This window comes from Phasianus colchicus, chromosome Z (assembly GCF_987193195.1).
Source record: "Phasianus colchicus chromosome Z, bPhaCol1.hap1.1, whole genome shotgun sequence".
Lineage (NCBI taxonomy): Eukaryota > Metazoa > Chordata > Aves > Galliformes > Phasianidae > Phasianus > Phasianus colchicus.
Window position 1 is genome coordinate 92486953 of NC_143476.1, and position 27038 is coordinate 92513990.

Here is a 27038-nt window from a genome sequence, read left to right on the forward strand (position 1 = left end):
GCCCCATAAGACCCCGTAAGACCCCATCAGATCCCATAGGACCCCATAGGACCCGAGAAAATCCCGTAAATCTCCCGTAAGACCCCATAGGACCCCGTAAGACCCCATAAATCTCCCAAAAAAACCCGTAAGATCCCATAGGACCCCATAAGACCCCATAGGACCCCATAAATGTCCCATAAGACCCCATAAGGACCCCATAAAACCCCAATAAATCCCCCATAAGACCCCATAAGACCCCATAAGGACCCCATAAGACACCTTAGCCCTATAAGGACCCCATAAATCCCCCGGAAGACCCCATAGAACCCTCTTACCCCATAAGGACCCCATAAATCCCTCATAAGACTCCATCAGACCCCATAAGGACCCGATAAAACCCCATAGGACCCCATAAGACCCCATAGGACCCCATAAGACCCCATAGGACCCCATAAGACCCCATAGGACCCCATAAATGTCCCATAAGACCCCATAAATGTCCCATAAGACCCCATAAATGTCCCATAAGACCCCATAAGACCCCATAAGACCCTATAAGACACATTTGCCCTATAAGGATCCCGTAAGTCCCCATAGGACCCCATAGGACCTCGTTATCTTATAGGGACCCCATAAGACCCCATAGGACCCCATCAGATCCCATAAGACCGTATAAGGACCCCATAAAACCCCATAAGACCCCATAAGGACCCCATAAAACCCCATAAGACCCCATAGGATCCCATCAGATCCCATAAGACCCCATAAGGACCCCATAAAACCCCATAAGACCCCATAAGGACCCATAGGACCTCCTTATCTTATAGGGACCCTATAAGACCTCATAGGACCCCATCAGACCCCATAGGACCCCATAAGACCCCATAAGACCCCATAGGACCCCTTATCCTTCCCCTACAAAGTTATAGGATTTGAGCTTCCCTTGTAGGGCTCTAATAGGATTTCCTACCGTTTCCCTCGCAGTGCCGGCGGTGCTGGAATCCCAAAGCTTACGGGGTCTGAACCCTGTGGGATTGCGAGCGCGCAGCCCTAATATGGCCGAGGCCGGGCCGCCCTGCACCCTACAGACCCTTATAGGGCACCTGGACGGGTTCCACGCTGCGCTCAGCGCCTGCGCCCTGGACCCGCAGCTGCTGCTGCAGTTCTTCCGGCAGCTGTGCTACCGCGTCTGCGCCGCCTGCCTCAACCACCTGCTGCTGCGCAAGGAGCTCTGCGCATGGCCTGTGGGGCTGCAGCTGCGGTACGGATATGGGCTCTATGGGGTCCTATGGGGTCTATGGGGTCCTGTGGGGTCTATGGGGTCTATGGGGTCCTATGGGGTCTATGGGGTCTATGGGGTCTATGGGGTCCTATGGGGTCCTATGGGGTCCTATGGGGTCCTATGGGGTCCTATGGGGTCTATGGGGTCCTATGGGGTCCTATGGGGTCCTATGGGGTCCTATGGGGTCCTATGGGGTCAGGGCTCCTTTATGGGATCGGCTGCTGCTGCGCAAGGAGCTCTGCGCATGGCCTGTGGGGCTGCAGCTGCGGTACGGATATGGGGTCTATGGGGTCCTATGGGGTCTATGGGGTCCTATGGGGTCCTATGGGGTCTATGGGGTCCTGTGGGGTCCTGTGGGGTCCTATGGGGTCCTATGGGGTCCTATGGGGTCCTATGGGGTCCTATGGGGTCCTATGGGGTCCTATGGGGTCCTATGGGGTCAGGGCTCCTTTATGGGATCGGCTGCTGCTGCGCAAGGAGCTCTGCGCATGGCCTGTGGGGCTGCAGCTGCGGTACGGATATGGGGTCTATGGGGTCCTATGGGGTCTATGGGGTCTATGGGGTCCTATGGGGTCCTATGGGGTCCTATGGGGTCCTATGGGGTCTATGGGGTCTATGGGGTCTATGGGGTCTATGGGGTCTATGGGGTCTATGGGGTCTATGGGGTCTATGGGGTCTGTGGGGTCTGTGGGGTCCTGTGGGGTCCTGTGGGGTCCTGTGGGGTCCTATGGGGTCTATGGGGTCCTATGGGGTCCTATGGGGTCCTATGGGGTCCTATGGGGTCCTATGGGGTCAGGGCTCCTTTATGGGATCGGCTGCTGCTGCGCAAGGAGCTCTGCGCATGGCCTGTGGGGCTGCAGCTGCGGTACGGATATGGGGTCTATGGGGTCCTATGGGGTCTATGGGGTCTATGGGGTCCTATGGGGTCCTATGGGGTCTATGGGGTCTATGGGGTCTATGGGGTCTATGGGGTCTATGGGGTCTATGGGGTCTATGGGGTCTGTGGGGTCTGTGGGGTCTGTGGGGTCTGTGGGGTCCTGTGGGGTCCTGTGGGGTCCTGTGGGGTCCTGTGGGGTCCTGTGGGGTCTATGGGGTCCTATGGGGTCCTATGGGGTCCTATGGGGTCCTATGGGGTCCTATGGGGTCCTATGGGGTCAGGGCTCCTTTATGGGATCGGCTGCTGCTGCGCAAGGAGCTCTGCGCATGGCCTGTGGGGCTGCAGCTGCGGTACGGATATGGGGTCCTATGGGGTCCTATGGGGTCCTATGGGGTCCTATGGGGTCCTATGGGGTCCTATGGGTCCTATGGGGTCCTATGGGGTCCTATGGGGTCAGGGCTCCTTTATGGGATCGGCTGCTGCTGCGCAAGGAGCTCTGCGCATGGCCTGTGGGGCTGCAGCTGCGGTACGGATATGGGGTCTATGGGGTCCTATGGGGTCTATGGGGTCTATGGGGTCCTATGGGGTCCTATGGGGTCCTATGGGGTCCTATGGGGTCTATGGGGTCTATGGGGTCTATGGGGTCTATGGGGTCTATGGGGTCCTATGGGGTCCTATGGGGTCTATGGGGTCCTGTGGGGTCCTATGGGGTCCTGTGGGGTCCTGTGGGGTCCTATGGGGTCCTATGGGGTCCTATGGGGTCCTATGGGGTCCTATGGGGTCTATGGGGTCCTATGGGGTCCTATGGGGTCCTATGGGGTCCTATGGGGTCCTATGGGGTCAGGGCTCCTTTATGGGATCGGCTGCTGCTGCGCAAGGAGCTCTGCGCATGGCCTGTGGGGCTGCAGCTGCGGTACGGATATGGGGTCTATGGGGTCCTATGGGGTCTATGGGGTCCTATGGGGTCCTATGGGGTCTATGGGGTCCTATGGGGTCCTGTGGGGTCCTATGGGGTCCTGTGGGGTCTATGGGGTCCTATGGGGTCCTATGGGGTCTATGGGGTCCTATGGGGTCCTATGGGGTCCTATGGGGTCCTGTGGGGTCTATGGGGTCCTATGGGGTCAGGGCTCCTTTATGGGATCGGCTGCTGCTGCGCAAGGAGCTCTGCGCATGGCCTGTGGGGCTGCAGCTGCGGTACGGATATGGGGTCTATGGGGTCCTATGGGGTCTATGGGGTCCTATGGGGTCCTATGGGGTCCTATGGGGTCTATGGGGTCCTGTGGGGTCCTGTGGGGTCCTGTGGGGTCCTATGGGGTCCTATGGGGTCCTATGGGGTCCTATGGGGTCCTATGGGGTCCTATGGGGTCCTATGGGGTCAGGGCTCCTTTATGGGATCGGCTGCTGCTGCGCAAGGAGCTCTGCGCATGGCCTGTGGGGCTGCAGCTGCGGTACGGATATGGGGTCTATGGGGTCCTATGGGGTCTATGGGGTCCTATGGGGTCCTATGGGGTCCTATGGGGTCTATGGGGTCCTATGGGGTCCTATGGGGTCCTATGGGGTCCTATGGGGTCTATGGGGTCCTGTGGGGTCCTATGGGGTCCTGTGGGGTCCTATGGGGTCCTGTGGGGTCCTATGGGGTCCTATGGGGTCCTATGGGGTCCTATGGGGTCCTATGGGGTCTATGGGGTCCTATGGGGTCCTATGGGGTCCTATGGGGTCCTATGGGGTCCTATGGGGTCTATGGGGTCTATGGGGTCCTATGGGGTCCTATGGGGTCCTATGGGGTCCTATGGGGTCCTATGGGGTCCTATGGGGTCAGGGCTCCTTTATGGGATCGGCTGCTGCTGCGCAAGGAGCTCTGCGCATGGCCTGTGGGGCTGCAGCTGCGGTACGGATATGGGGTCTATGGGGTCCTATGGGGTCTATGGGGTCCTATGGGGTCCTATGGGGTCCTATGGGGTCTATGGGGTCTATGGGGTCCTGTGGGGTCCTGTGGGGTCCTATGGGGTCCTATGGGGTCCTATGGGGTCCTATGGGGTCCTATGGGGTCAGGGCTCCTTTATGGGATCGGCTGCTGCTGCGCAAGGAGCTCTGCGCATGGCCTGTGGGGCTGCAGCTGCGGTACGGATATGGGGTCTATGGGGTCCTATGGGGTCTATGGGGTCTATGGGGTCCTATGGGGTCCTATGGGGTCCTATGGGGTCCTATGGGGTCTATGGGGTCTATGGGGTCTATGGGGTCTATGGGGTCTATGGGGTCTATGGGGTCCTATGGGGTCCTATGGGGTCTATGGGGTCCTGTGGGGTCCTATGGGGTCCTGTGGGGTCCTGTGGGGTCCTATGGGGTCCTATGGGGTCCTATGGGGTCCTATGGGGTCCTATGGGGTCTATGGGGTCCTATGGGGTCCTATGGGGTCCTATGGGGTCCTATGGGGTCCTATGGGGTCTATGGGGTCTATGGGGTCCTATGGGGTCCTATGGGGTCCTATGGGGTCCTATGGGGTCCTATGGGGTCAGGGCTCCTTTATGGGATCGGCTGCTGCTGCGCAAGGAGCTCTGCGCATGGCCTGTGGGGCTGCAGCTGCGGTACGGATATGGGGTCTATGGGGTCCTATGGGGTCTATGGGGTCCTATGGGGTCCTATGGGGTCCTATGGGGTCCTATGGGGTCCTATGGGGTCCTATGGGGTCCTATGGGGTCTATGGGGTCCTATGGGGTCCTATGGGGTCTATGGGGTCCTGTGGGGTCCTGTGGGGTCTATGGGGTCCTATGGGGTCTATGGGGTCCTGTGGGGTCCTGTGGGGTCTATGGGGTCCTATGGGGTCCTATGGGGTCCTATGGGGTCTATGGGGTCCTGTGGGGTCCTGTGGGGTCCTGTGGGGTCCTGTGGGGTCCTGTGGGGTCCTATGGGGTCCTATGGGGTCCTATGGGGTCCTATGGGGTCCTATGGGGTCCTATGGGGTCAGGGCTCCTTTATGGGATCGGCTGCTGCTGCGCAAGGAGCTCTGCGCATGGCCTGTGGGGCTGCAGCTGCGGTACGGATATGGGGTCTATGGGGTCCTATGGGGTCTATGGGGTCCTGTGGGGTCTATGGGGTCCTGTGGGGTCTATGGGGTCTATGGGGTCTATGGGGTCCTATGGGGTCCTATGGGGTCCTATGGGGTCCTATGGGGTCCTATGGGGTCCTATGGGGTCCTATGGGGTCTATGGGGTCCTATGGGGTCCTATGGGGTCCTATGGGGTCCTATGGGGTCAGGGCTCCTTTATGGGATCGGCTGCTGCTGCGCAAGGAGCTCTGCGCATGGCCTGTGGGGCTGCAGCTGCGGTATGGACTGTGGGGTCTATGGGGTCCTATGGGGTCCTATGGGGTTCTGTGGGGTCTTATAGGGTCTTATGGGGTCCTATGGGGTTCTGTGGGGTCTTATGGGGTCTTATCGGGTCCCCTCTGGGGTCCTTATGGGGTCTTGTGGGTCCTTATGGGGTCCTTATAGGGTCCTTATAGGGTCGTATGGGGTTCTATGGGGTCTTATGGGGTCTTACGTGAGATTTATGGGATCCTATGGGGTCTTATGGGGTTCTATGGGGTTCTGTGGGGTTCAATGGGGTTCTGTGGGGTTCAATGGGGTCCTTATGGGGTCCTATGGGCTCCTTATGAGGTCTTATGGGTCCTTAAGGGCTCTTATGGGGTCCTATGGGCTCTTATGGGGTCCTCTATGGGCTCCTTATGGGGTCTTATGGGGTCTGATGGGGTCCTTAGGGGGTCTTATAGGGTCCCTTATGGGGTCTTATGGGTCCTTATGGGGTCCTTTATGGGCTCTTATGGGTTCTTATGGGGTTCTATGGGGTCTTATCAGGTCCTATGGGGTCCTTAGGGGTCTTACCGGTTCTTATGGGGTCCTTATGGGCTCTTATGGGGTCTTATGTGAGATTTATGGGATCCTATGGGGTTCTATGGGGTCTTATGGGCTCCTTATGGGGTCCTTATAGGGTCTTATGGGGTCCTATGGGGTCTTATGGGGTCCTTATGGGCTCTTATGGGCTCTTATGGGGTCGTATGTGAGATTTATGGAATCCTATGGGGTCCTATGGGGTCTTATGGGCTCCTTATGGGGTCTTATGGGTCCTTATGGGGTCCTTTATGGGGTCCTTATCGACTTCTTATGGGGTCTTAAAGGCTCTTATGGAGTCTTATGGAGTCTTATGGGGTCCTTATGGGTCTTATGGGGTCCTATGGGGTCTTATGTGAGATTTATGGGATCCTATGGGTCCTTATGGGGTCCTATGGGGTCTTATGGGGTCCTATGGGGTCTTATGTGAGATTTATGGGATCCTATGGGGTCTTATGGGGTCTGATGGGGTCCTTATGGGCTCTTATGGGCTCTTATGGGCTCTTATGGGGTCCTTGTAGGGTCATTATAGGGTCAGGGGTCTTTTATAGGGTTGAGGGTCCTTTATAGGCTCGGGTTCTGTTTATAGGGTCAGGCTTCGTTTATAGGGTCAGGGCTCCTTTATAGGGTCAAGTTTCTCTTATAGGGTCACAGTTCCTTTATAGGGTCACCTTTTCCTTTATAGGGTCAGGGATCCTTAGAGGGTCGCGCTTTGTTTATAGGGTCAGGGCTCCTTTATAGGGTCAGGGTTCCTTTATAGGGTCGGAGGTCCTTTATGGGGTCAGGGGTCCCTTATAGGGTCACGGTTCCTTTATAGGGTCAGGGATCCTTAGAGGGTCTCGCTTCCTTTATAGGGTCTCACTTCCTTTATAGGATCGCGCTTACCTTATACGGTCGTGGTTCCTTTATAGGGTCGGGGCTCCTTTATAGGGTCAGGCTTCGTTTATGGGGTCAGGCTTCGTTTATGGGGTCAGGCTTCGTTTATGGGGTCAGGCTTCGTTTATGGGGTCAGGCTTCGTTTATGGGGTCAGGCTTCGTTTATAAAGTCACAGCGCTTCCTTTATAGGGTTGCAGTTCCTTTATAGGGTCAGGCTTCGTTTATAGGGTCAGGCTTCGTTTATAGGGTTGCAGTGCTTTTATAGGGTCACGGTTCCCTTATAGGGTCAGGCTTCGTTATAGGGTCAGGGGCCCCTTATAGGGTCGAGGGTCCTTATAGGGTCAGGCTTCGTTTATGGGGTCAGGGCTCCTTTATAGGGCCGGGCTTCCTTTATAGGATCGGGCTTCCTTTATAGGGTCACGGTTCTTTTGTATGGTTGCAGGGGTTCCTTTATAGGGTCGCAGTTCCTTTATAGGGTCTCGCTTCCCTTATAGGGTCAGGGCTCCTTTATAGGCTCTCGCTTCCTTTATAGGATCGCGCTTCCCTTATAGGGTTGGGGTCCCTTATAGGGTCAGGTTTCTCTTATAGGGTCACAGTTCCTTTATAGGGTTAGGCTTTGTTTATAGGGTCGCAGTTCCTTTATAGGGTCGCAGTTCCTTTATAGGGTCCCGCTTCCCTTATAGGATCCCACTTCCCTTGTAGGGTCGGGGTCCCTTTATAGGGTCGGGCTTCGTTTATAGGGTCAGGCTTTGTTTATAGGGTCAGGCTTCGTTTATAGGGTCGCAGTTCCTTTATAGGGTCAGGGTTTCGTTTATAGGGTCACGGCTTCATTTATAGGGTCACGGCTTCATTTATAGGGTCAGGCTTCATTTATAGGGTCAGGCTTCATTTATAGGGTCAGGCTTCATTTATAGGGTCAGGCTTCATTTATAGGGTTGCAGGGCTTCCTTTATAGGATCGCAGTTCCCTTATAGGGTCATGGTTCCTTTATAGGGTTGGGGATCACTTATAGGGTTGAGAGTCACTTATAGGGTCATGCTTCATTCATGGGGTTGGGCTTCCTTTATAGGGTAACAGGGTTCCTTTATAGGGTCGCAGGGATTCCCTTATAGGGTCTGGGTTCCCTTATAGGGTCTCGCTTCCTTTATAGGGTCTCGCTTCCTTTATAGGGTCTCGCTTCCTTTATAGGGTCTCGCTTCCTTTATAGGGTCAGGGATCCTTAGAGGGTCGGGCTTTGTTTATAGGGTCAGGGCTCCTTTATAGGGTCAGGCTCTGTTTATAGGGTCAGGGCTCCTTTATAGGGTCAGGGCTCCTTTATAGGGTCGCAGTTCCTTTATAGGGTCAGGCTTCCTTTATAGGGTCAGGGCTCCTTTATAGGGTCAGGGCTCCTTTATAGGGTCTCACTTCCTTTATAGGATCGCGCTTACCTTATACGGTCGTGGTTCCTTTATAGGGTCGGGGCTCCTTTATAGGGTTGGAGGTCCTTATAGGGTCAGGCTTCGTTTATGGGGTCAGGCTTCGTTTATAGGATCAGGGGTCCTTTATAAAGTCACAGCGCTTCCTTTATAGGGTCGCAGTTCCTTTATAGGGTCAGGCTTCGTTTATAGGGTCAGGCTTCGTTTATAGGGTTGCAGTGCTTTTATAGGGTCACGGTTCCCTTATAGGGTCAGGCTTCGTTTATGGGGTCAGGGCTCCTTTATAGGGTCTCGCTTCCTTTATAGGATCGTGCTTCCCTTATAGGGTAGGGGCCCTTTATAGGGTTGGGGGTCCTTATGGGGTCAGGGTCCTTATAGGGTTAGGGTTCCTTTATAGGGTCAGTATTCCCTTATAGGGTTGGGGTTCTTTCATAGGGTTGGGGCTCGTTTATAGGGTTGCAGTTCCTTTATAGGGTCAGGCTTCCTTTATAGGGTCGGGGGTCCCTTATAGGGCCGGGATCCTTGTAGGGTCGGGGGTCCTTATAGGGTCGGGCTTCATTTATAAGGTCAGGGCTCCTTTATAGGGTCTGGCTTCCTTTATAGGGTCAGGGGTCCTCTATAGGGTCAAGCTTCGTTTATAGGGCCACAGTTCCTTTATAGGGTCAAGGCTCCTTATAGGGTCGGGCTTCATTTATAGGGTCAGGGCTCCTTTATAGGGTCGCAGTTCCCTTATAGGGTCAGGGCTCCTTTATAGGGTCGCGTTTCCTTTATAGGGTCAGCCTTCCCCTATACAATCACAGGGCTTCCTTTATAGGGTCACAGGGCTTCGTTTATAGGGTCAGGCTTTCTTTATAGGGTCAGGGCTCCTTTATAGGGTCAGGCTTTCTTTATAGGGTCAGGGCTCCTTTATAGGGTCAGGGTTCCCTTATAGGGTCCCTTGCACCCCCTAATATCCCATCAAACCCTATAGGATCACATGGGACCACATTACGTCCTATAAGGCCCTACAAGGACCCCATAGCGCCCCATAGAGACCCATAGCTGCCCCATAGCGCCCCATAGCAACCCACAGACACCCCATAGCGCCCCATACGACCCCATAGAGACCCCATAGCGCCCCATAGAGACCCATAGCTGCCCCATAGCGCCCCATAGAGACCCATAGCGCCCCATAGCTGCCCCATAGCGCCCCATAGCTGCCCCATACAGACCCCATAGCTGCCCCATAGAGACCCATAGCGCCCCATAGAGACCCATACAGACCCCATAGAGACCCCACAGCGCCCCATAGAGACCCCATAGCGACCCCATAGCGCCCCATAGAGACCCATAGAGACCCCATAGCCACCCCATAGCACCCTATAGAGACCCCATAGCGACCCACAGACACCCCATAGCACCCCATACAGACCCCATAGTGCCCCATAGAGACCCCATAGCGCCCCATAGAGACCCATAGCGCCCCATAGAGACCCCATAGCGCCCCATAGAGACCCCATAGCGCCCCATACAGACCCCATAGCTGCCCCATAGAGACCCATAGCGACCCCATTGCACCCCATAGCCGCCCCATAGCAACTCACAGAGACCCCATAGCTGCCCCATAGTGCCCCATAACAACCCCATAGCACCCCATTGCACCCCATAGCCGCCCCATAGCTGCCCCATAGCCCCCCATTGCACCCCATAGCCGCCCCATAGCGCCCCATAGCTGCCCCATAGAGACCCCATAACACCCCATGGCAACCCACAGAGACCCCATAGCCGCCCCATAGAGACGCCACAGAGACCCCATAGTGACCCATAGCTGCCCCATAGCGACCCTATTGCACCCCATAGCAACCCACAGAGACCCCACAGCCGCCCCATAGCGACCCACAGAGACCCATAGCCACCCCATAGCAACCCACAGAGACCCCATAGCGACCCCATTGCATCCCATAGCCGCCCCATAGCTGCCCTATAGCCAACCTCATTGCACCCCACAGCGACCCATAGCCGACCATCAAGACCCATAGCTGCCCCATAGCGACCCATAGCCACCCCATAGCCGCCCCATAGCGACTCCATTGCACCCCATAGCCACCCCATAGCGCCCCATAACGACCCCACTGCACCCCATAGCCACCCCATAGCTGCCCCATAGCAACTCACAGAGACCCCATAGCTGCCCCATAGTGCCCCATAACGACCCCATAGCACCCCATTGCACCCCATAGCCGCCCCATAGCTGCCCCATAGCCGCCCCATAGCTGCCCCATAGCCGCCCCATAGTGACCCATAGCGACCCACAGAGACCCCATAGCCGCCCCATAGCCCACCCATTGCACCCCATAGCTGCCCCATAGCGACCCTATTGCACCCCATAGCAACCCACAGAGACCCCACAGCCGCCCCATAGCGACCCACAGAGACCCACAGCCACCCCATAGCGACCCATTGCGACCCACAGCCACCCCACAGCCGCCCCATAGCTGCCCTATAGCCAACCCCATTGCACCCCACAGCGACCCATAGCCAACCATCAAGACCCATAGCTGCCCCATAGCGACCCATAGCCACCCCATAGCGACCTATAGCGACCCACAGAGACCCCATAGCGACCCCATTGCACCCCATAGCCGCCCCATAGTGACCCACAGAGACCCATAGCCACCCCATAGCGACCCACAGAGACCCCATAGCGCCCATAGCCACCCCATACTGACCCCACTGCACCCCATAGCCGCCCCATAGCTGCCCCACAGCCACCCCATAGAGACCCACAGAGACCCCATAGCCACCCCATAGCGCCCCACAGCCACCCACAGAGACCCCATAGCTCCCCATAGCCGCCCCATAGCGACCCCACTACACCCCATAGCGACCCCACAGCCGCCCCATAGAGACGCCGTAGTGACCCCATAGCTGCCCCTTAGCGCCCCATAGCTGCCCCATAGCCGCCCCATAGCGACCCACAGCGACCCCATAGCCGCCCCATAGCAACCCCATAGCGACCCATAGCTGATCATCGCGACCCATAGCTGCCCCATAGAGACCCCATAGCGACCCACAGAGGCCCCATAGCGCCCCATAGAGACCCCATTGCACCCCATAGCCGCTCCATAGCTGCCCCATAGCGACCCACAGAGACCCATAGCCGCCCCATAGCGCCCCATAGCCACCCCATAGAGACCCATAGCGACCCACAGAGACCCATAGCGCCCCATAGCCGCCCCATAGTGACCCCATTGCACCCCATAGCCGCCCCATAGCCGCCCCATAGCGACCCATAGAGACCCCATTTGCGCCCCATAGCGCCCCACAGCGACCCCATAACCGCTCCATAGAGACCCATAGCCACCCCACAGCACCCCATAGAGACCCATAGCCACCCCATAGCCGCCCCATAGCCACCCATAAAGACCCCACAGCAGCCCCATAGCCACCCATAGCGACCACATTGCACCCCATAGCCACCCCACAGACACCCATTGCCGCCCCATAGCGACCCAGAGCCACCCCACAGTGACCCACAGCGACCCCATAGCCACCCCATAGATACACCATAGCCCCCCATTGCGACCCATAGCTGCCCCATAGCGACCCTATTGCACCCTATAGCAACCCATAGCGACCCACAGAGACCCCATAGCGACCCACAGAGACCCCATAGCCGGCCCATAGCGACCCATAGCCACCCCATTGCGCCCCATAGCCAACCCCATAGCACCCCATAGCCGACCATTACAACCCCTAGCGACCCATAGCTGCCCCATAGAGACCCCATTGCACCCTATAGCGACCCCATAGCGCCCCATAGAGACCCCATTGCGCCCCATAGCAACCCCATAGCGACCCATAGCTGATCATCGCAACCCATAGCTGCCCCATAGAGACCCCATAGCGATCCACAGAGGCCCCATAGCGCCCCATAGAGACCCCATTGCACCCCATAGCCGCTCCATAGCTGCCCCATAGCGACCCACAGAGACCCATAGCGCCCCATAGTGCCCCATAGCCACCCCATAGCCGCCCCATAGCGACCCACAGAGACCCATAGCCACCCCATAGCGCCCCATAGCCGCCCCATAGTGACCCCATTGCACCCCATAGCTGCCCCATAGCCACCCCATAGCGACCCATAGAGACCCCATTTGCGCCCCATAGCTGCCCCATAGCGCCCCACAGCGACCCCATAACCGCTCCATAGAGACCCATAGCCGCCCCATAGCCACCCCACAGCACCCCATAGAGACCCATAGCCACCCCATAGCCGCCCCATAGCCACCCATAAAGACCCCACAGCAGCCCCATAGCGACCACATTGCACCCCATAGCCACCCCACAGACACCCATTGCCGCCCCATAGCGACCCAGAGCCACCCCACAGTGACCCACAGCGACCCCATAGCCACCCCATAGATACACCATAGCCCCCCATTGCGACCCATAGCTGCCCCATAGCGACCCTATTGCACCCTATAGCGACCCATAGCGACCCACAGAGACCCCATAGCGCCCCATAGAGACCCCATAGCGACCCACAGAGACCCACAGACATGCCATAGCGACCCATAGCTGCCCCATAGCACCCCAGAGAGACCCCATAGAGACCCATACCTGCCCCATAGCGACCCCATAGCGCCCCATAGAGACCCCATAGCGCCCCATAGAGACCCCATAGGGACCCCATAGCGACCCCATAGCGCCCCATAGTGCCCCATAGCGCCCCATAGAGACCCATACGACCCCATAGAGACCCATAGCACCCCATAGTGACCCATAGCTGCCCCATAGCGACCCACAGACACCCCATAGCGCCCCATAGCAACCCATAGCACCCCATAGAGACCCATAGCGCCCCATAGAGACCCATAGCCACCCCACAGCACCCCATAGAGACCCATAGCCACCCCATAGCCGCCCCATAGCCACCCATAAAGACCCCACAGCAGCCCCATAGCGACCACATTGCACCCCATAGCCACCCCACAGACACCCATTGCCGCCCCATAGCGACCCAGAGCCACCCCACAGTGACCCACAGCGACCCCATAGCCACCCCATAGATACACCATAGCCCCCCATTGCGACCCATAGCTGCCCCATAGCGACCCTATTGCACCCTATAGCGACCCATAGCGACCCACAGAGACCCCATAGCGACCCACAGAGACCCCATAGCGACCCACAGAGACCCCATAGCCGGCCCATAGCGACCCATAGCAACCCCATAGCACCCCATGGAGACCCCATAGCGCCCCATAGCGACCCATAGCCCCGCATAGAGACCCCATAGTGCCCCATAGCGCCCCACAGAGACCCCACAGCACCCCATAGCCGCCCCATAGCTGCCCCATAGCGACCCACAGAGACCCATAGCCGCCCCATAGCGACCCATAGCCGCCCCATAGCCAACCCCATAGCCGACCATCACGACCCATAGCCGCCCCATAGAGACCCCAGAGCGACCCACAGAGACCCCAGAGCGACCCATAGCCGCCCCATAGTGACCCCACTGCACCCCATAGCCGCCCCATAGTCACCCCATAGCCAGCCCATAGTGCATCATTGCACCCCATAGCCCACCATCACGACCCATAGCAGCCCCATAGCTGCCCCATAGCGACCCCATTTGCGCCCCATAGCCGCCCCATAGCAACTCACAGAGACCCCATAGCTGCCCCATAGTGCCCCATAACGACCCCATAGCCCCCCATTGCACCCCATAGCCGCCCCATAGCGCCCCATAGCTGCCCCATAGAGACCCCATAACACCCCATGGCAACCCACAGAGACCCCATAGCCGCCCCATAGAGACGCCACAGAGACCCCATAGTGACCCATAGCTGCCCCATAGCAACCCTATTGCACCCCATAGCGACCCACAGAGACCCATAGCGCCCCATAGCCACCCCATAGCGACCCACAGAGACCCATAGCCACCCCATAGTGCCCCATAGCCGCCCCATAGTGACCCCATTGCACCCCATAGCGACCCCACAGCCGCCCCATAGAGACGCCGTAGTGACCCCATAGCTGCCCCTTAGCGCCCCATAGCTGCCCCATAGCCGCCCCATAGCGACCCACAGCGACCCCATAGCTGCCCCATAGCGACCCCATAGCCGCCCCATAGCAACCCCATAGCGACCCATAGCTGCCCCATAGAGACCCCATAGCTGCCCCATAGAGACCCCATAGTGCCCCATAGAGGCCCCATTGCACCCCATAGCCGCTCCATAGCTGCCCCATAGCGACCCACAGAGACCCATAGCCGCCCCATAGTGCCCCATAGCCACCCCATAGCCGCTCCATAGCGACCCACAGAGACCCATAGCCACCCCATAGCGCCCCATAGCCACCCCATAGTGACCCCATTGCACCCCATAGCCGCCCCATAGCGACCCATAGCGACCCCATTTGCGCCCCATAGCTGCCCCATAGTGCCCCACAGCGACCCCATAACCGCTCCATAGAGACCCATAGCCGCCCCATAGCCACCCCACAGCACCCCATAGAGACCCATAGCCACCCCATAGCCGCCCCATAGCCACCCATAAAGACCCCACAGCAGCCCCATAGCGACCACATTGCACCCCATAGCCACCCCACAGACACCCATTGCCGCCCCATAGCGACCCAGAGCCACCCCACAGTGACCCACAGCGACCCCATAGCCACCCCATAGATACACCATAGCCCCCCATTGCGACCCATAGCTGCCCCATAGCGACCCTATTGCACCCTATAGCGACCCATAGCGACCCACAGAGACCCCATAGCGACCCACAGAGACCCCATAGCGCCCCATAGAGACCCCATAGCCGGCCCATAGCCCCGCATAGAGACCCCATAGTGCCCCATAGCGCCCCACAGAGACCCCACAGCACCCCATAGCCGCTCCATAGCTGCCCCATAGCGACCCACAGAGACCCATAGCCGCCCCATAGCGACCCGTAGCCGCCCCATAGCCAACCCCATAGCGACCCACAGCAGCCCACTGCAACCCCATTGCGCCCCATAGCCACCCCATAGCCAACCATCACGACCCATAGCCGCCCCATAGAGACCCCATAGCACCCCATAGCCGCCCCATAGAGACCCCACTGCACCCCATAGCCGCCCCATAGTCACCCCATAGCCAGCCCATAGTGCATCATTGCACCCCATAGCCCACCATCACGACCCATAGCAGCCCCATAGCGCCCCATAGCTGCCGATAGAGACCCCAGAGCGCCCCATAGCGACCCCATAGTGACCCTATAGGCCCTGCATAGAGACCCGTATCCACCCCATAGCGACCCATGGCCACCCCATAGTGACCATGGCCACCCCATAGAGACCCATAGAGACCCCATAGCCCCCCATAGAGAACCATAGAGACCCATAGCCCCCCATAGTGCCCCATTGAGACCCATTGAGACCCATTGAGACCCCATAGCCCCCCATAGAGACCCCATAGCCCCCATAGAGACCCCATAGCGCCCCATAGAGACCCCATAGAGACCCCATAGCCCCCCATAGAGACCCCATAGAGACCCATAGCCCCCCATAGGGACCCCATAGAGACCCCTAGCCCCCCATAGGGACCCCATAGAGACCCCATAGCACCCCATAGAGACCCATTGAGACCCATAGCCCCCCATGGAGACCCATAGAGAGCCATAGAGACCATCAGCCCCCCATAGCGCCCCATAGAGACCCATAGAGACCCCATAGAGACCCATAGCGACCCCATAGCCCCCCATAGAGACCCCATAGCCCCCCATTGAGACCCATAGAGACTCATAGCCCCCCATAGAGACCCATAGAGACCCATAGCCCCCCTGTTGCCCCCAGGTTCAACGTGAGCCAGCTGGAGCAGTGGCTGCATAGCACCCCATAGAGACCCATAGCGCCCCATAGAGACCCCATAGAGACCCATAGGGACTCATAGCACCCCATAGAGACCCATAGCGCCCCATAGAGACCCCATAGCCCCCCATAGAGACCCATAGAATCCCATAGAGACCCACAGCCCCCCATAGAGACCCATTGAGACTCATAGCCCCCCATAGAGACCCATTGAGACCCCATAGCCCCCCATAGAGGCTCATAGCATCCCATTGAGACCCACAGCCCCCCATAGAGACCCCACAGCCCCCCATAGAGACCCATAGAGACCCATAGCCCCCCATAGAGACCCCATAGAGACCCCATAGCACCCCAGAGACCCCATAGCCCCCCATAGACCCATAGCCCCCCATAGAGACCCCATAGCCCTCCATAGGGACTCATAGCCCCCCATAGAGATCCTATAGCATCCCATAGAGACCCATAGAGACCTATTGAGTCCCATAGCCCCCCATAGAGACCCATAGCCCCCCATAGAGACCCATAGAGACCCATAGAGACCCCACAGCCCCCCATAGAGACCCCACAGCCCCCCATAGAGACCCATAGAGACCCATAGCATCCCATAGAGACCCATAGCTCCCCATAGAGACCCATTCCACTCCTTAGCCCCCCATAGCACCCCATAGAGACCCATAGAGACCCCATAGCGACCCCATAGCGACCCCATAGAGACCCATAGCTCCCCATAGAGACCCCATAGAGACCCATAGAGACCCATAGCTCCCCATAGAGACCCATTCCACTCCTTAGCCCCCCATAGCACCCCATAGAGACCCATAGAGACCCCATAGCGACCCCATAGCGACCCCATAGCAACCCCATAGCGACCCCATAGAGACCCATAGCTCCCCATAGAGACCCCATAGAGACCCATAGAGACCCCATAGAGACCCCATAGAGACCCCATAGAGACCCCATAGCCCCCCATAGAGACCCATAGAGACCCATAGAGACCCCATAGCCCCCCATAGAGACCCATAGAGACCCCATAGCCCCCCATAGAGACCCCATAGCCCCCCATAGAGACCCATAGAGACCCCATAGCCCCCCCATAGAGACCCCATAGAGACCCCATAGAGACCCATAGAGACCCCATAGAGACCCCATAGAGACCCATAGAGACCCATAGAGACCCCATAGCCCCCCATAGAGACCCCATAGAGACCCCATAGAGACCCCATAGCCCTCCATAGGGACTCATAGCCCCCCATAGAGACCCCATAGCATCCCATAGAGACCCCATAGCACCCCATAGAGACTCATAGAGACCCATAGCCCCCCATAGAGACCCATAGCCCCCCATAGAGACCCCATAGAGACCCATAGCACCCCATAGAGACCCATAGCCCCCCATAGAGACCCCATAGAGACCCCATAGCCCCCCATAGAGACCCCATAGAGACCCCATAGAGACCCCATAGCCCTCCATAGAGACCCATAGAGACCCCATAGCCCCCCCATAGAGACCCCATAGAGACCCCATAGAGACCCCATAGCCCCCCATAGAGACCCATAGAGACCCATAGAGACCCACAGCCCCCCATAGAGACCCATAGAGACCCCATAGAGACCCATAGCCCCCCATAGAGACCCATAGAGACCCATAGAGACCCCATAGAGACCCCATAGAGACCCATAGCCCCCCATAGAGACCCATAGAGACCCATAGCACCCCATAGAGACCCATAGCACCCCATAGAGACCCATAGCACCCCATAGAGACCCATAGAGACCCCATAGCCCCCCATAGAGACCCATAGAGACCCACAGCCCCCCATAGAGACCCATAGAGACCCACAGCCCCCCATAGAGACCCATAGAGACCCCATAGAGACCCCATAGCACCCCATAGAGACCCACAGCCCCCCATAGAGACCCATAGAGACCCCATAGAGACCCATAGCCCCCCATAGAGACCCATAGAGACCCCATAGCGACCCATAAGTCCCCATAGAGACCCCATAGGCCCCCACAGAGACCCATAGAGACCCCATAGCCCCCCATAGAGACCCCATAGAGACCCATAGCCCCCCATAGGGACCCCATAGAGACCCCATAGCACCCCATAGAGACCCATTGAGACCCATAGCCCCCCATAGAGACCCATAGAGAGCCATAGAGACCATCAGCCCCCCATAGCGCCCCATAGAGACCCATAGAGACCCCATAGAGACCCCATAGCCCCCCATAGAGACCCCATAGAGACCCCACAGCCCCCCATAGAGACCCATTGATACCCATTGAGACCCCATAGAGACCCATAGAGACCCATAGAGACCCCATAGCCCCCCATAGAGACCCATTGAGACCCCATAGCGACCCATAGAGACTCATAGAGACCCCATAGAGACCCCATAGAGACCCATTGAGACCCATTGAGACCCATTGAGACCCATTGAGACCCATTGAGACCCATTGAGACCCCATAGCCCCCCATAGAGACCCATAGCTCCCCATAGAGACCCCATAGCCCTCCATAGGGACTTATAGCCCCCCATAGAGACCCATAGCCCCCCATAGAGACCCCATAGCCCTCCATAGGGACTTATAGCCCCCCATAGAGATCCTATAGCACCCCATAGAGACCCATTGAGACCCACAGCCCCCCATAGAGACCCTTAGAGACCCCTTAGCACCCCATAGAGACCTATAGCCTCCAATAGAGACCCATAGCACCCCATAGAGACCCCATAGCATCCCATAGAGACCCATAGCTCCCCATAGAGACCCATTCCACTCCTTAGCCCCCCATAGCACCCCATAGAGACCCATAGCATCCCATAGAGACCCATAGAGACCCATAGCCCCCCATAACCCCCCTGTTGCCCCCAGGTTCAACGTGAGCCAGCTGGAGCAGTGGCTGCATAGCACCCCATAGAGACCCATAGCGACCCATAGAGACCCCATAGCCCCCCATAGAGACCCCATAGAGACCCATAGAGACCCCATAGCCCCCCATAGAGACCCCATAGAGACCCATAGAGATCCATAGCGCCCCATAGAGACCCCATAGAGACCCATAGCCCCCCATTGAGACCCCATAGCGACCCATAGCCCCCCATAGAGACCCATAGCCCCCCATTGAGACCCCATAGCGACCCATAGCCCCCCATAGAGACCCATAGCCCCCCATAGAGACCCCATAGCACCCCATTGAGACCCATAGAGACCCATAGCACCCCATAGAGACCCCATAGGGACCCATAGGGACCCATAACCCCCCTGTTGCCCCCAGGTTCAACGTGAGCCAGCTGGAGCAGTGGCTGCATAGCACCCCATAGAGACCCATAGAGACCCATAGAGACCCATAGAGACCCATAGAGACCCATAGAGACCCATAGAGACCCATAGAGACCCCATAGCCCCCCATAGAGACCTATAGCCTCCAATAGAGACCCATAGCACCCCATAGAGACCCCATGGCCCCCCATAGAGACCCATAGAGACCCCATAGAGACCCCATAGAGACCCACAGCCCCCCATAGAGACCCCTTAGCACCCCATAGAGACCCCATAGCCGCCCATAGAGACCCCATAGCCCTCCATAGGGACTTATAGCCCCCCATAGAGATCCTATAGCACCCCATAGAGACCCATAGAGACCCATAGCCCCCCACAACCCCCTGTTGCCCCCAGGTTCAACGTGAGCCAGCTGGAGCAGTGGCTGCATAGCACCCCATAGAGACCCATAGTGACCCATAGAGACCCATAGAGACCCCATAGAGACCCCATAGAGACCCATAGAGACCCCATAGAGACCCATAGAGACCCATTGAGACCCATTGAGACCCATTGAGACCCCATAGCCCCCCATAGAGACCCATAGCTCCCCATAGAGACCCATAGCCCCCCATAGAGGCTCATAGCATCCCATTGAGACCCACAGCCCCCATAGAGACCCCATAGAGACCCCATAGAGACCCCATAGAGACCCCATAGAGACCCCATAGAGACCCCATAGAGACCCCATAGAGACCCCATAGCCCCCCATAGAGACCCCATAGAGACCCCATAGCCCCCCATAGAGACCCCATAGAGACCCATAGAGATCCATAGCGCCCCATAGAGACCCCATAGAGACCCATAGCCCCCCATTGAGACCCCATAGCGACCCATAGCCCCCCATAGAGACCCATAGCCCCCCATTGAGACCCCATAGCGACCCATAGCCCCCCATAGAGACCCATAGCCCCCCATAGAGACCCCATAGCACCCCATTGAGACCCATAGAGACCCATAGCACCCCATAGAGACCCCATAGGGACCCATAGGGACCCATAACCCCCCTGTTGCCCCCAGGTTCAACGTGAGCCAGCTGGAGCAGTGGCTGCATAGCACCCCATAGAGACCCATAGAGACCCATAGAGACCCATAGAGACCCATAGAGACCCCATAGAGACCCCATAGAGACCCCATAGAGACCCATAGAGACCCATAGAGACCCATACAGACCTATAGCCTCCAATAGAGACCCATAGCACCCCATAGAGACCCCATGGCCCCCCATAGAGACCCCATAGCACCCCATAGAGACCCCATAGAGACCCCATAGAGACCCATTGAGACCCATTGAGACCCATTGAGACCCATTGAGACCCCTTAGCACCCCATAGCCCCCCATAGAGACCCATAGAGACCCATAGAGACCCATAGAGACCCATAGAGACCCATAGAGACCCATAGAGACCCATAGCCCCCCATAGAGACCCCATAGAGACCCCATAGAGACCCATAGCCCCCCATAGAGACCCCACAGTCCGCCATAGAGACCCATAGAGACCCATAGCCCCCCATAGCGACCCCATAGCCCCCCATAGCCCCCCATAGAGACCCCATAGAGACTCCATAGCACCCCATAGAGACCCATAGCATCCCATAGAGACCCATAGCTCCCCATAGAGACCCATAGCACTCCTTAGCCCCCCATAGCACCCCATAGAGACCCCATAGAGACCCATAGCCCCCCATAGCACCCCATAGAGACCCATAGCCCCCCATAGAGAGCCATAGCCCCCCATAACCCCCTGTTGCCCCCAGGTTCAACGTGAGCCAGCTGGAGCAGTGGCTGCACGGCCACCAGCTGCAGCACAGCGGAGCCCTGCAGGCCCTGCAGCCCCTGATCCAGGCAGCTCAGCTGCTGCAGCTCAGCAAGAAGAGCCTGCAGGACGCCCGCGCCATCTGCAGCCACTGCGCCGCACTCAGCTGCCAGCAGGTGGGGGCTGGGGGGGGGAAATGGGGTCCTATGGGGTCCTATGGGGGGATATGGGGTCCTATGGGGGGATATGGGGTCCTATGGGGGGATATGGGGGCTCTAAGGGGGGCTATGGGGGGGATAAGGGGGGCTATGGGGTCCTATGGGGGGGATAAGGGGGGATAAGGGGGGGATAAGGGGGGATATGGGGTCCTATGGGGGCTCTAAGGGGGGTTATGGGGGGATGTGGGGTGCTATGGGGGGATATGGGGTCCTATGGGGGCTCTAAGGGGGGATAAGGGGGGGATAAGAGGGGATATGGGGTCCTATGGGGGGGATAAGGGGGGTTATGGGGGGATGTGGGGGGATATGGGGGCTCTAAGGGGTCCTATGGGGGCTCTAAGGGGGGCTGTGGGGGGGATATGTGGTCCTATGGGGGGGATAAGGGGGGTTATGGGGGGGATATGGGGTCCTATGGGGGCTGTAAGGGGGGCTATGGGGGGACGCCCGCGCCATCTGCAGCCACTGCGCCGCCCTCAGCTGCCAGCAGGTGGGGGGTATGGGGGGGTATGGGGTCCTATGGGGGGGATATGGGGGGATATGGGGTCCTATAGGGGGGATAAGGGGGGTTATGGGGGGATATGGGGGCTCTAAGGGGGGATAAGGGGGGGATAAGAGGGGATATGGGGTCCTATGGGGGGATAAGGGGTCCTATGGGGGGGATAAGGGGGGTTATGGGGGGATATGGGGGGATATGGGGGGATATGGGGTCCTCTGGGGGCTCTATGGGGGGATATGGGGGAGTTATGGGGGGTTATGGGGGAGATATGGGGGCTCTAAGGGGGGTTATGGGGGGATATGGGGGGATATGGGGGGGATAAGGGGGGATAAGGGGGGGGACAAAGGGGGGATAAGGGGGGGGATAAGGGGGGGATAAGGGGGGATATGCGGGCTCTAACGCGGGTTATGGGGGGCTATGGGGGGGGTTATGGGGTCCTATGGGGGCTCTAAGGGGGTTTATGGGAGGGATAAGGGGGGTTATGGGGGGGATATGGGGTCCTATGGGGGGATAAGAGGGGCTATGGGGGGATATGGGGTCCTATGGGGGCTCTAAGGGGGGTTATGGAGGGATATGCCGGCTCTAAGGGGGGATATGGGGGGGATATGGGGGGATGTGGGGGGATGTGGGGGGGATATGGGGGGATAAGAGGGGCATAAGGAGGGTTATGGGGGGATATGGGGGCTCTAAGGGGGGTTATGGAGGGATATGGGGGCTCTAAGGGAGGATATGGGGGGATATGGGGTCCTATGGGGGGATGTGGGGTCCTATGGGGTCCTATGGGGGCTCTAAGGGGGACTATGGGGGGATATGGGGGGATATGGGGGGATATGGGGGGGATGTGGGGTCCTATGGGGGGGATAAGGGGGGATATGGGGAGATATGGGGGGATATGCGGTCCTATGGGGGCTCTAAGGGGGGATATGGGGGGGATAAGGGGGGTTATGGGGGGATATGGGGTCCTATGGGGGGATGTGGGGTCCTATGGGGGCTCTAAGGGGGGTTATGGGGGGATATGGGGTCCTATGGGGGGGTATGGGGTCCTATGGGGGGATGTGTGGGTATATGTGGTCCTATGGGGGGGATAAGGGGGGTTATGGGGGGATATGAGGGGATGTGGGGGGGATAAGGGGTCCTATGGGGGCTCTATGGGGGGATATGGGGTCCTATGGGGGCTCTAAGGGGGGTTATGGGGGGGGATAACGGGGGTTATGGGGGAATATGGGGTCCTATGGGGGGGATAAGGGGGGATATGGGGAGATATGGGGGGATATGGGGTCCTATGGGGGCTCTAAGGGGGGTTATGGGGGGGGATAACGGGGGTTATGGGGGAATATGGGGTCCTATGGGGGGGATAAGGGGGGATATGGGGAGATATGGGGTGATATGGGGTCCTATGGGGGCTCTAAGGGGGTTTATGGGGGGGATAAGGGGGTTTATGGGGGGGATAAGGGGGGATATGGGGTCCTATGGGGGCTCTAAGGGGGGCTATGGGGGGGGATATGGGGTCCTATGGGGGCTCTAAGGGGGGTTATGGGGGATTATGGGGTCCTATGGGGGCTCTAAGGGGGGTTATGGGGGATTATGGGGTCCTATGGGGGCTCTAAGGGGGGTTATGGGGGATTATGGGGTCCTATGGGGGGATAAGAGGAGCTATGGGGGGATATGGGGTCCTATGGGGGGGATATGGGGTCCTATGGGGGGGATAAGGGGGGTTATGGGGGGGATATGGGGTCCTATGGGGGGATATGGGGTCCTATGGGGGGGATAAGAGGGGCTATGGGGGGATATGGGGGGTTATGGGGTCCTATGGGGACTCTAAGGGGGAATATGGGGGGATGTGGGGTCCTATGGGGGGCTATGGGGGCTCTAAGGGGGGTTATGGGGGGCTATGGGGGCTCTAAGGGGGGATAAGGGGGGGATAAGGGGGGCTATGGGGGGGATAAGAGGGGATATGGGGTCCTATGGGGGGAATAAGGGGGGATATGGGGTCCTATGGGGGCTCTAAGGGGGGCTATGGTGGGCTATGGGGGGGATATGGGGTCCTATGGGGGCTCTAAGGGGGGTTATGGAGGGGATATGGGGGCTCTAAGGGGGGTTATGGGGTCCTATGGGGGCTCTAAGGGGGGTTATGGGGGGATATGGGGGCTCTAAGGGGGGCTATGAGGGGATGTGGGGGAGATAAGAGGGGATATGGGGGATATGGGGGCTCTATGGGGGCTCTAAGGGGGGTTATGGGGGGATATGGGGGCTCTAAGGGGGGCTATGGGGGGATATGAGGGGATGTGGGGGGGATAAGAGGGGTTATGGGGGATATGGGGGCTCTATGGGGGCTCTAAGTGGGGTTATGGGGGGATATGGGGGCTCTAAGGGGGGATATGGGGGACTATGGGGTCCTATGGGAGCTCTAAGGGGGGTTATGGGGGGATATGGGGGGTCTTATGGGGGTATATGGGGGGGCTATGGGGTCCTATGGGGGCTCTAAGGGGGGCTATGGGGGGACGCCCGCACCATCTGCAGCCACTGCGCCGCCCTCAGCTGCCAGCAGGTGGGGGGTATGGGGGTCTTATAGGGGGATATGGGGGGATATGGGGGGATATGGGGGGCTATGGGGGGATATGGGGTCCTGTGGGGGGGATAAGGGGGGTTATGGGGGGATATAGGGGGATATGGGGTCCTATGGGGGGGATAAGGGGGGTTATGGGGGGATATGGGGTCCTATGGGGGGATGTGGGGTCCTATGGGGGGATAAGAGGGGCTATGGGGGGATATGGGGTCCTATGGGGGGATATGGGGTCCTATGGGGGCTCTAAGGGGCTATGGGGGGCTATGGGGGGACGCCTGCGCCATCTCAGCTGCCAGCAGGTGGGGGATATGGGGGTCTTATGGGGGGATAAGGGGGGATAAGGGGGCTCTAAGGGGGGTTATGGGGGGATATGGGGTCCTATGGGGGAATATGGGGTCCTATGGGGGGGATATGGGGGGTTATGGGGGGGATATGGGGGCTCTAAGGGGGGTTATGGGGGGATATGGGGTCCTATGGGGGCTCTAAGGGGGGATAAGGGGGGGATAAGAGGGGATATGGGGTCCTATGGGGGGAATATGGGGGGATATTGGGGGATATGGGGGGTTATGGGGGGCTATGGGGGGACGCCCGCGCCATCTGCAGCCACTGCGCCGCCCTCAGCTGCCAGCAGGTGGGGGGTATGGGGGGATATGGGGTCCTATGGGGGGATATGGGGTCCTATGGGGGCTTTATGGGGTTCTATGGGGGCTTTATGGGGTTCTATGGGGGCTTTATGGGGTCTTTATGGGGTTCTATGGGGGCTTTATGGGGGCTTTATGGGGGCATTTATGGGGGCATTTATGGGGGCATTTATGGGGGCATTTATGGGGGCATTTATGGGGCATTTATGGGGTCCTATTGGGGTTTCATGGGGTCTTAGTGGGGATTTAGGGGTTCTATGGGGGTCTCATGGGGTTCTATGGGGGATTTATGGGGTCCTATGGGGGATTTATGGGGTCCTATGGGGGATTTATGGGGTCCTATGGGGAATCTATGGGGTCCTATGGGGGATTTATGGGGGATTTACGGGGCTCTATGGGGGATTTATGGGGTTCTATGGGGTTCTATGGGGCTCTATGGGGCTCTATGGGGGCTCTATGGGGGATCTATGGGGGATCTATGGGGGATCTATGGGGGATCTATGGGGGATCTATGGGGGATCTATGGGGGGTTATGGGGGGTTATGGGGGATTTATGGGGCTCTATGGGGGATTTATGGGGGATCTATGGGGGCTTTATGGGGCTCTATGGGGGATCTATGGGGCTCTATGGGGGCTCTATGGGGGCTCTATGGGGGATTTATGGGGGATTTATGGGGGATCTATGGGGGCTCTATGGGGGATTTATGGGGTTCTATGGGGCTCTATGGGGGCTCTATGGGGGCTCTATGGGGGCTCTATGGGGGATTTATGGGGTTCTATGGGGCTCTATGGGGGCTCTATGGGGGCTCTATGGGGGATTTATGGGGGCTCTATGGGGGATTTATGGGGACTTTATGGGGTTCTATGGGGTTCTATGGGGATTTATGGGGTTCTATGGGGTTCTATGGGGGATTTATGGGGCTCTATGGGGATCTGTGGGGGATTTATGGGGTTCTATGGGGGATTTATGGGGGATTTATGGGGGATTTATGGGGGCTCTATGGGGGCTCTATGGGGGCTCTATGGGGGCTCTATGGGGTTCTATGGGGGCTCTATGGGGGCTCTATGGGGGATTTATGGGGGATCTATGGGGGATCTATGGGGGATCTATGGGGGATTTATGGGGTTCTATGGGGCTCTATGGGGGCTCTATGGGGGCTCTATGGGGCTCTATGGGGGCTCTATGGGGGCTCTATGGGGCTCTATGGGGCTCTATGGGGGCTCTATGGGGGCTCTATGGGGGCTCTATGGGGGATTTATGGGGTTCTATGGGGTTCTATGGGGATTTATGGGGCTCTATGGGGGATTTATGGGGTTCTATGGGGGATTTATGGGGTTCTATGGGGCTCTATGGGGACTTTATGGGGTTCTATGGGGTTCTATGGGGATTTATGGGGTTCTATGGGGTTCTATGGGGGATTTATGGGGCTCTATGGGGGATTTATGGGGGATTTATGGAGCACAGACTGTGGGGTTGTGTGGGCCTTTATAGGGCCGTTTATGGGGTTCTGTGGGGTTTAGGGGCACTGCTGGGTGCTGTGGGGTGCAGTGGGGTGCTGTGCGTAGGGGTCAGATTCCCTTTTAGGGTCAGGATTCCCTTTTAGGGTTTCCTATTAGGGCCAGCGTTCCCTTTTAGGGTCAGGATTCCCTATTAGGGTCTCCTTTTAGGATCAGGATTCCCTATTAGGGTCAGGATTCCCTTTTAGGGTCTCCTTTTAGGGTCAGGATTCTCTTTTAGGGTTCCTTTTTAGGGTCAGGGTTCCCTTTTAGGGTTTCCTTTTAGGGCCAGCCTTCCCTTTTAGGATATTCTTTTAGGGTCAGGATTCCCTATTAGGATTCAGATTCTCTTTTAGGGTCGAAGTTCCCTTTTAGGGTCAGCGTCCC

The 27038-nt window shown here is 58.0% G+C and overlaps 1 protein-coding gene and 1 long non-coding RNA gene across 6 annotated transcripts in view; both read left to right on the forward strand.

The window, feature by feature from the left end:
• MYO5B (myosin VB) overlaps positions 1-27038 on the forward strand; it is a 171885-nt gene that overhangs the window by 131950 nt on the left and 12897 nt on the right. For all 5 annotated transcript variants that reach the window (XM_090131507.1, XM_090131510.1, XM_090131511.1 and 2 more), the window contains 2 exons: positions 967-1243; positions 21235-21409. In XM_090131507.1, the coding sequence (XP_089987633.1) occupies positions 967-1243; positions 21235-21409 (452 nt within the window). The remainder of the gene's footprint in view (positions 1-966; positions 1244-21234; positions 21410-27038) is intronic.
• On the forward strand, positions 5472-9417 carry LOC149913191 (uncharacterized). The gene is made up of 2 exons (XR_016461677.1): positions 5472-7326; positions 7825-9417. It is a non-coding gene; the product is annotated as an uncharacterized LOC149913191 (long non-coding RNA).